The 10,859-nt window shown below is 47.4% G+C and overlaps 1 protein-coding gene across 1 annotated transcript in view; it reads right to left on the bottom strand.

Annotated features, from left to right (window-relative positions):
• Positions 1–10,859, bottom strand: part of LOC143280592 (uncharacterized) — a 49,060-nt gene that overhangs the window by 9,773 nt on the left and 28,428 nt on the right. Inside the window, exons 25-34 of the mRNA XM_076585339.1 lie at positions 10,399–10,595; positions 9,662–9,855; positions 8,742–9,001; positions 6,982–7,212; positions 6,150–6,251; positions 5,225–5,340; positions 3,668–3,833; positions 2,557–2,835; positions 1,319–1,492; positions 142–248 (exon numbers count right to left, since the gene is read on the bottom strand). Of these exons, the coding sequence (XP_076441454.1) occupies positions 142–248; positions 1,319–1,492; positions 2,557–2,835; positions 3,668–3,833; positions 5,225–5,340; positions 6,150–6,251; positions 6,982–7,212; positions 8,742–9,001; positions 9,662–9,855; positions 10,399–10,595 (1,826 nt within the window). The remainder of the gene's footprint in view (positions 1–141; positions 249–1,318; positions 1,493–2,556; positions 2,836–3,667; positions 3,834–5,224; positions 5,341–6,149; positions 6,252–6,981; positions 7,213–8,741; positions 9,002–9,661; positions 9,856–10,398; positions 10,596–10,859) is intronic.

Genomic DNA, 10,859 nt, shown 5'->3' on the forward strand with positions numbered 1-10,859 from the left:
GGCAGCAGACGCGACATACCGACAAAACAGCCAACCAAACAAAAATGACCAACCCAGACAAACGAAATATTTCTAAACATTAACACCAACATCATCAGTAACACCATCATCAACAGCATCAACATGAAAAATCAAACTAACCCTGAAAGCGTCTCATCCCCGTCAGCAGACGGTTGGAAGGAAGACTGCAGCTGGCCTTTTCTGGAATCACTTAGTCCTGACTGTGACTGGCTCATGGTGAAGACGCTCTTTGAAAAAAAGACAGCACACACCCAGAAAAAAACACGTTAGAACCACCATCCCAAGCACCATCTCAATAAAACAATCAGGTGTATTTTAACATTCATGCTCAGCTGCTAAGGATATGTACGTCTCACGTTCAATTTTGTTGTAAAATAAAAACCCTGTTACTTTATGTGGAATAATGGCCTGGAGGTAACGCGCTCGGTTAGAAAGCGAGAGAATCTGAGCGCGCTGGTTCGAATCACGGCTCGGTCACTAATATTTCCCCCCCCCCCTCCACTAGACCTTGAGTGGTGGTCTGGACGCTAGTCATTCGGATGAGACGATAAACCGAAGTCCCGTGTGCAGCATGCACTTATCGCACGTAAAAGAACCCACAGCAACAAAAAGGTTGTCCCTGGAAAAATTCTGTAGAAGAATCCACTTTAATAGGAAAAACAAATAAAACTGCACGCACGAAAAAATACAAAAAACGGGTGGCGCTGTCAGTGTATCGACGCGCTCTCCCTGGGGAGAGCAGCCCGAATTTCACACAGAGAAATATGTTGTGACAAAAAAAGAAAAATACAAATATCCTTCATATTCCGAACGGTTTCAGGATTAATATTCTTGATTATTCTTCTTGGATAGCATTGGGTCAGAAAATTGGTGCTGTGGAAAAAACACACACACACACACACACACACACACACACACACGGCATTACACACACACACACGCACACACAAACACACACACACACATCTAACATCGTCATCGGTCTCGTTACCCCGGGTTGAGTTGTGGAGGCACCACTGTGACTCTGACAATCTTCCGACGTCTGTCTGACATCATTGAAAGTTTAAAGAATTCAAAAAGTAGCACACACACAAAAACACACACACACACACACACACTCGTACACACGCGTGCGCATGCGCACGTACACACACACACGCACACACACACATATATAAACACACACACACACATACACACACAGAGAAATGCACCACCATTCTTCCCGCTAACGATCTCCCCTCCTCCCCGCCCAAACCCTTCCCCTTGTATCATCGTCCACCCACAACACACCCACCTCAACGTCCACAGGTTTGTGAGACTCTCTGGCACTGGTGCCACTGTGCAAGGTCTGTCTGGTCTCCTTCACTGGTTCTGATTTCTGAGGTCGGCGTCTTGACTTGCGGAACAAGGTGATGATCAGGAAGTTGATGGGGAACACGATCAGGTTGCTGCTCACGCCTGTGTATATCTGACACAACATGAAAATGGTACGTACTGCCGCTGTAAAACCTATAAACCCAAAATATAGCCATGAAAAATGAAAACAAGATCACAATACGTTAAAATACAAAACCCTCTCCCTACAATGCTGAGTGTCATGCACAAGAACAATATTTCGGTGCGTCGTCTGTTAAAATGACCCCCCCCCCCCTTTTTTTTTAAACGAGTTTGTCTTCAACCAGTTTATCAGTTCGCTACAGGCTACAAGGCCGACTTCTGGGTCCCCACTAAGATTGAAAGCAGCGTCACTGGCAATCCAAAGGTGGTTCAATCAATAGCTCTTCAAGGGAGACTGATAGATCAGTTACCCGTCCAAGGGAGACTGACAGATAGATGAGTACCTCTCTTTAAGTGAAACCCAGTATGTACCAGCCACAAGAATCATCCGTAGGTTGATGCTGGTCGTGCAGTAGAAATGTGGAAGAGGAGGAGGGAGAACTGACAAGGCAAGGTGAGAAGTGACATGAGTACTTCTTACAGGGTAAGACTGATACACAAACGACTAGCTCTTCAAGACAAGAGTGGCAAAACAGATGCCATACCTCTTCCAGTGAGAAGCTAACAGGTCACTACCGCTTCAAGGCAAGTGTAATAATACAGATGCGTCGCTTAAAGGCAAGTGTAATACGACAGATGCCTTACCTCTTCCAGAGAGACTGACAGGCAGATGAATACTGAGGCAGGAATGACAAAACAGATGCCTTACCTCTTCCAGAGAGAGACTGACAGGCAGATGAATACTGAGGCAGGAATGACAAAACAGATGCTTTACCTCGTCCTTATCACTGAACATGTATTATCATCATCATTATCATCATCATTATCATCATCATTATTATCATGATTAATTCGTTATCTATTCATTGATTTCTTTCCTCAAGGCCTGACTAAACCCGTCGTGTTACGCTGCTGACCATGCATCTGCTTAGCAGATGCGATGCAGCGTACATGGATTTGTCCGTGACACTTCCTTGGGTAACTGAACTGAACTTCCTGGGAGGCAGGAGCGACAGGGCGGACACCTCACCTCACCTCTTTCAAGGTGATGGACAGAGGGCCGACACTGAAGCGAGGGCCGGACCCCTCGCCGTCCTGCTCGTAGAACATGGCGTTGGCCAGCATGGACACGTACAGCAGGCACAGGCAGCAGGACACACGCTGCACGCGCGTGAAGGGGGAGTGCGGGGGACGGGCCAACACGGAGAACCACAGGTGGTCCTCGGCCAGGTCGTGGCGGGACTGCTCGGCCAACGACGCACTGAACGCCCTCGTGGCTGCGTCGGCGCTGGCCGCCGGGAGGAGGCGCTCCACCTTGAAAGACAAAATTAGTTTACTATACTGGGCCATCAAACGTAAGAAAAATTGTTCATTCACGTTGCTTATCATCGGTTTTCATTGCATACTTTGGTTTTTAAAGGGCGTCATCCGTCCATGTGGAACGACCCTAACTGAAATTTGACAGCAGTAATGCTAATCTGAACATGAGACGCCCCACCTAGCGGGACATGTATAAGGTAGAGCGGGATGGGGAGGGGTTGAGGGAGGGAGGGGCAGGCATACACATACTGAGACAAGTTAAGACAGAATGGTACTGGGGAACAGACAGAGAGAGAGAGAGCAAAACAAAGTTGTAAAAGGTTGTTCTTGCTATGATTTGTGTTGTATATATTTCTCGCCACAATTAACATAATATGTAAAATTAGGGTTGCTGTACCCGGAGAGAAGTCTCACCCTATCTCTTTGGGGTCCGATCGCCCCAGTTCGCCCTTGGCTTCTCTACCTTTTGAAGTCTGCCGAAATTTTGCCCCTAATTCTCATTCTGTCCAAGCACCCCGAAACGCCCCACCTCTAGAGGTCCTGATGTCACAGCACGTTGCCGATTTGTTTTCTTTATGTCATGCATTAGATTACCCAAGCACCCTTTTCTTAGAGCAAAACTTTGCCATAGACAAATCTTGGCACCACTGAAATCTTGTACATACTCTATGCACACGGTGCACACGGGACTTACGAGTTTATCATCTCAATCAAATCTAATACTACCCAACACAACTGATTTTTCCATTATTTTTTCCCCTGGCAATAACCATTGTTGTCGAGGTTGACAGATTCCCTACCAGTTGTTTTCTTGTTTTTTTCTCACCCGCCCATCGCCTTCCTCCACAGCCAGCCAGGTGTCTGCGAAGAAGCACCACCTCTGACGTGTCTGCACATCCCTGACCATCAGGTAGTTCAGGTACCAGCTGGCTCGGTCCCCCTTCCCCGAGTTGTCATGCCACACGCGCGTCACAATCAGCTCGCCCAGACATCTGTCCGACAATGTAAAACACAACCCGGGGAACCTGCTGAATGACGTGTGGACATAAACGTGCGTGCGTGCGTGCGTGCGTGTGTGTGTGTGTGTGTGTGTGTTTGTGTGTGTGTGTGTTGTGTGTGTGTGTGTGCGGATAAAAATATGTATATGTGCGTGTGTTTTTTTTCTCTTGTTCCTGGCTGGTACTACTCTTTATCATGGTCAATTTACATTGTGACTACTTGGTTGAGTGGTCTTCTTTACAGATGTTCGCTCAAATGACATAGTTGACCCACGCCGCTTTTTCGGCAAGGATTGGTCGTACTGTCTCACTTGTTAGTGTGCGCAAGCCCCCACCCCCCTCTCTCTCTGCGTTGATTTCTCTTTACACCACATGTCATGTTTTCTTTCTACCGTTACACTCTGTTATTCTTAGTTTTGTTTTGTTGAAAATAATTTACGGTCATTTTTGTTTTAATTTCTGACGGGCGCAACAGCCGAGTGGTTAAAGCGCTGGAGGGTCCTCGGTTCGAATCTCAGTAACGGCGTCTGGTGGGTAAAGGGCGGAGATTTTTCCGATCTCCCAGGTCAACATATGTGCAGACCTGCTTGTGCCTGACCCCCCCTTTGTGTGTATACGCAATCAGAAGATCAAATTCGCACCTTAAAGATCCTGTGATCCATGTCAGCGAAAACGGAGTATGGCAGCCTACATGGCGGGGTAAAAAAACAAACAAACAAAAAAACAACAACGAAAAAACAAAACAAAAAGGGAAAAGCCCACTTGTGTACATACGAGTGAACGTGGGAGTTGCAACCCACGAACGAAGTAGCAGTTTTAATTTCTGGCTCTGAAGGCTTCCGTCATAATCTTGATATATCATGATATTCATGTTGTCCTGTTTATCTTTAACCTTGCTGTATTGTCAATTGTTCGAAATAAAAACACTGTTAAAAAACGCTAAAAAACCCGATTGCTTCGTCCATACCAGACACTAAGGCGCTGCAATAAATAATACCGCGCATTACAAACAGTTAAACTGGTGTCCCGAGCACCTTCAGTAGAACCCTGAATGTCACTGTGATGGTTTACGTACGTTCGTCAACGTCATTAGCTACATATGTTTTGGGGGGTCTTTCAGTCACTGTCCAGATGTAAGCAAATTGGACTGAGAGAGAAAAAAAAATCACAAAGTGAAGTTTTATGCAGTTCACTGAAAGATCTATGAAATTTCACCCAAATTTCTTTCCGGCCCAACTATGCAGATGTTTATCTGAATCTTTTGGGAGCTTAGCTGACGCTTGGATACGTGTGAAAGGAAAGTGATCATGGTTTTTATCTGGACAGCCATCTTCCCCCCAATAAATCCAAGTTCCAGTGAGTCAGTCAGTCAGTGTGTCACGAACCCCGGGGTGGCCATGAGGAAGCCGTCGGTACTGCCCCGCTGGAAGATCTGACGGCGGCTGTCACTGAACTCCCGGACACTCGTGTCTCTGTCCTCGCCCGACAGAATGAAAAACACCTGTTTTCGCATCACATCACACACACACACACACACACACACAGAAAACAACAATCCCCCCCCCCACACACGCACGTATACACGCAAGCACACACACACACACACACACACACACACAGACTCTGTTCAAGTCTGGCCTTAACCATCTTCCAGGCTATTAACAACACATGATACATGTAAATTGAATAAGACGCTCCGCACATCATTTGTAACTATATTTATTAATAAAAAAAAAAACCCACTGATAATGTAAGACTGCTATTAAACACCGCGCCTCTTTCCTTGCTTTTCCACATGTTGGTTACCCTATCCTTGCATACCATTACCAATTGTTCTGAATTAGACCAAGGGAAACAATTTGTTCTTCACTGAGTTACTTTTTCATTCTGAAGAAACATTAAAAAAATAAAGAAAAGATGGAACAAAAGCAATACAAAATCATATTTAGAACGAAAAAGACAAACGGACCAAATGAGAGAGAAAGACAGACAGAAGCAAAAAAAAAAAAAAAAAAAAAAAAAAAAAAGAGAAAATGTATGAAATACACTACGTAGACAAGACGCCTTTTTTTCTCTCTCTCATTCATTCACTCTCTCATCCACCTTTTCCCTTACTTTTTCCTGTAAGATCTGTCCCTATCTTACTCTCTCTCTCTCTCTCTCTCTCTCTCTCTCTATCTAAAGCTACCTCCGTCCCCCTTCTCAATCTCACGCCCTCTCCCTCCCACTCCAGACCCCCACCCCCACCCCCACACCTACCATACCCCATACAATACTCTGTCTCTCTATGGAAAGCATAATTGTCCTTACCTTGGAGTCTGTTCCGGCGTTTGCGCGGATACTTGTTTGAACATATATTTCGTAATAGTAGCGGTCACTGGGGTCATTGTCCACAAGAGGAGCGAGCCCAATCTGCGTGAAAAAAGCAAAACAATGCTGCTCATTCAAACATTCACACACACGCGCGCGCGCATACACACACGCACGCGTGCACACATGCTTGCACACACTCACACGCACAAACAACACACTCCTCCTTTCTTCATGTCACACACACACACCCACACCACCTCCCACACCACGCGCCTTTTCCACGTGCCTCCTGTCTTTGCGACCACACACACACACACACACACACACATGCATGCATGCATAAACAACAACCCTCCCCCATCCTACACCGCCCCGCCTACCCCCATCCACCCGCAAACACCCATCCACCTCCACATAATCCCCACACCACACACCTTTTCCACGTCCCTCCTGTTCGTGTGACGACACAAACACGCATGCACAGTCAACACCCTCCCCTGCTGAACACTGATCGAAAATTAATATAAACGCAATTGTCCATGGTCAAGAAAACACGAACTGCGCTGGAGTGAAAGAGAAAGAACAAAAGAAAAGTCAGAACTGTATCTTTTATTTGGCCATTAAAAAAACATTCTTCCTACACCCCATCCCCATACAAACACCTCACCACCAACCCTTTCCTCGTCTCTCCTGCCTGTCTTTGCAACGAGCCCAGACGAAGGCGGTGACGCAGAGGAGGCAGACCACCCAGCCCCTCCCCCGCACAAAAAACAACAACAAACAAACAAACAAAAAAGTCACCCATCCACACCACCCACACACCACACACCCTTTCCACGTCCCCCCTGTCTTTGCGACGAGCCCAGACGAAGGCGGCGACATAGAGGAGGCAGACGATGATCTGGGTGGCGTAGAGGGTGGGGTTCCTGTGGAAGTCTGCGTTGCTGAACACCGAGTTCCAGTCTATGGCGTTAGGCCCGAACGTCCAGCCACCAGCGAACGTGTCGGCCAGCCGTGTGCACTCGCACACTGTTGCTCTTTCGTTCGTGTCTTCGTGCACCTGTTAGTTAGTATTACTTTGTAGTATTTGTGAGCCCAACGCTCAGCTTATATCCCAGATTGACATAAGCTTACAGTTGGGCCAAAAGCAAAGTGAGAGCTGTATGATCAATGTTTCTCCCCTGCAATGGGAAGTCAGTTACAGCTTAGTCTTTTGTGAAGGGCGATGACTCTCAAACAAGGAGGCAAGATTGCACTGCTCTTTGTGCTGCAGCCTTGGGGGCTGTTTAGTCTTTGGGAACCATTCCAAAACCAGCTGTCCTAAAACCCTCTTGGCCGAGACAGTGGAGATGTAACTTGGGCAAGACACTCTCCACTATAATCAAATAATAGCCCCAAATTGTTGGGACAGCAGTTGCCCCCTCTGCTGCTGCACGCACTCACACGCACAAACAACACGCTCCTCCCTTCTTCATGTCACGCACACACACACCCACACCACCTCCCACACCACGCGCCTTTTCCACGTGCCTCCTGTCTTTGCGACCACACACACACACACACACACACACGCATGCATGCATGCATGCATAAACAACAACCCTCCCCCATCCTACACCGCCCCGCCTACCCCCATCCACCCGCAAACACCCATCCACCTCCACATAATCCCCACACCACACACCTTTTCCACGTCCCTCCTGTTCGTGTGACAACACAAACACGCATGCACAGTCAACACCCTCCCCTGCTGAACACTGATCGAAAATTAATATAAACGCAATTGTCCATGGTCAAGAAACACGAACTGCGCTGGAGGGAAAGAGAAGGAACAAAAGTAGTTGGACACAACTGTCATACATAGCGATTTGTTCTTTTGTCGTTGGTGTCTTTGTGTACCTGCTAATTGTTAGTATTTTGTAGCACGTTAAGTTTTTGTTGCTTTTTTGTGTGGTTTTTTTTTTTTTACTGTTCCGTTATCGTGCAGTTGCTGTTTCATCCTTTTTGTTGTTAGCAAAAGTACTACCACTACTACTGCTACTACTACTAATAGCAGTTTGTTTCGCTGTTGTAGCGAAGTTAATAATAGCCAACAAGACAGACAGACAGAGGTGGTGGGACAGGAGGTGGGGAGACGGAATGTAAATGACCAAAGTCAATTCATCGCTCATCTGAATGACCGATGTACTGAGCAAGAAACTAATTCATGATACGATACGACATAATACGACACCAACATCTTATTTTCAATCTTGTTATTTGTAGATTAGCAATGAATGTTGTTTTCGTCATTGAACGTCACCATCCACAGACTAGCTAAACCAGTTACTAACAACACTGTTAATCAACTTCGGTGTGTATTTCAAACGATTTGTGTATACACGTTCAAACATGACATTCAACGTGTCTGGCACACGAAAGTAAAACTCTGTGTGTGTGTAGTGAAAGGTGGAAGGGATTGGAGGGGATAGAAAGACTTGCAAATTCGTGTGTAATTTTTTGTGTAAATCGATGTTCGTGTTTAAAAAGAACGGATAAAAAATGTTTCCAAACAACAGCACAACAAGCAAAGCACCAAGGCAACCCCACCCGACAGCCTCGCGTGGTCCAGTCCTCCTCGCCCTCAGAGATGGAGTAGCAGGCGGACAGGAACACCTGGAAGCGGTAGGAGCCGTTCGCGCCCTGTGAGCCTGTGGGCCAGACGGGCAGGTGGGCGCAGTCCCATGCGGTGACGTTCAGCAGGTCTGAGGCGTTGTTCAGCTGCCGCACGCCCACGTACACATCACCCACGTGGCCACCCACCTCCTCGTTGTCCATGGACACGTAGCTGCAGGCCGGTGCCTGGGCGTCTGCAATGAACTGGACGTTTTGAAGAGCACCCCAGCCCCACCCCCCGTAAAACAAACAAACAAACAAAAAACAACAACACAGCAACAAACAAACAAAAAAATCAACAGAAATGAAGGCGGTCAACATAAAGTTGAGTTTTAACGATCAGTGACCTAACGGCCTTCAGGTCAAATTGTTCGATAGGGTGAGTTCGCACATGGCCAGTTGCACAATGCTTGCGCACACAGAGACGGATACTGACATAAAAAGCGCGCGTGTGTGCGCGCGCACACACATACACGCACGCTCACGCATGCACACACACACAAACACACGTACATGTGCCCGCAAACGCGCTAGCACACACTCACACACACACACACACACACACACACACACACACACACAGATGCTCATGCACTCTCCTGTATGTGTGCATGTGTGTGTGCGAGAAAGCGTGCGTGTACGAGTGTGTGTGTGCATGCCTTGTGTACATATCATAAAAAGAACACCATCTGCATAACATGACCAAACTGCAACCAGACTGAAGACCACCAAAACTGAACCCCCAAACAAACAAACAAACAAGCACACAAACAAATAAACAAAAGAACCAAAAAGAACAATCAACCAGTCAAACCAAGTGTCTATGAACTGAACGTCACACTGCGGGCACCGACCGTCCAGGATGGCGGGCACCAAGGCCACCTTCTGACAGTGACCCTGCTGTGGGTCGGGTACGGCGCCCAGGCTGAACACCAGCACGTACTGCACGCCCCTGTCCAGCGGACACATCTTGACGTGCAGGGAGGCCCCCGCCGCCTGGATGTTGGCCTTGTAGAGCTGGTACCTGTTCCACGAGTTCACGTGGTACCTGCGAAGGGAACGAACGTGCGTCTTTACAAAAAATAAATCATAATAAAGTGGACCCATGTCTTTTCGAAGCTTACTTTTGTGTGAAACCTACACGAGAGAGGACAGTGTTCGATGTTGTATCTGTGGGAGAAATTCACGTTTTGGAAGTGTACAGGTATGTGGGTGTGGGAGGGACGGTGTTATGCCTCTCGAACTGCACAGCTGATGAGGCAGTACACACACACACATGCACACACACACACACACACACACACACACACACACACACACACATTCGAAAGATACGGGACAATATCCTGACAACAAATGACTTATTCGATTGTGATGATTGTATTTGATTGAATGCGTCTTAGATGTCCGTTTCTTTTTTTGTTCCTTTTGGTCTTTTGTTGTGTCTATTAATCCTTCGGTATTTCATGACAATAAGTGAAGTCGAGTCGAGTCGAGTCGAGTCACACACACAGACACAGACACAGACACAGACACACACACACACACACATACACACACACACACTTCTCATAACACCCACACAACGTACTCGACCAGTCGCTCAGAGCTCCCAGAAGAGGCTGTCGCCTGGGGAATGGTGACACGGAGAGGCTTGGGGAGAGCTGTGGGGCAGAGGACCTTGAAGCCCCCCTCCCTCAGGATGTGCAGGGACACGAAGCGGGTACTGACGGGAATGCTGATGGCTCCGCGCGTGTAGCGGTGAGGACTGTTAGTGTTTTCGCTCATCTGCAATGGATCAGGGTCACGTGAGCGATCTCAGGAGTGGTACGTTTGCTTGGCGTCAAGATCGTTCCTACGGCTGTGGAAATAGCGTGGAGTTAGGACAATTCTCAGCGCAAGAAACACTTCGTTCATGCAACCCAGCCCACGTCCGATTCGCCTATTTCCGGTCACATACTCTTGAATGGATCCGCTATCCTCAACGGCTTCTCAAGGGTTTGGCTCTTTGTCCTTGGCTTTGCTTCCTGTCACTCCCTTTTACTCTCTCTC

The sequence above is a fragment of the Babylonia areolata genome, chromosome 1, assembly GCF_041734735.1.
Source record: "Babylonia areolata isolate BAREFJ2019XMU chromosome 1, ASM4173473v1, whole genome shotgun sequence".
Classification (NCBI taxonomy): domain Eukaryota; kingdom Metazoa; phylum Mollusca; class Gastropoda; order Neogastropoda; family Buccinidae; genus Babylonia; species Babylonia areolata.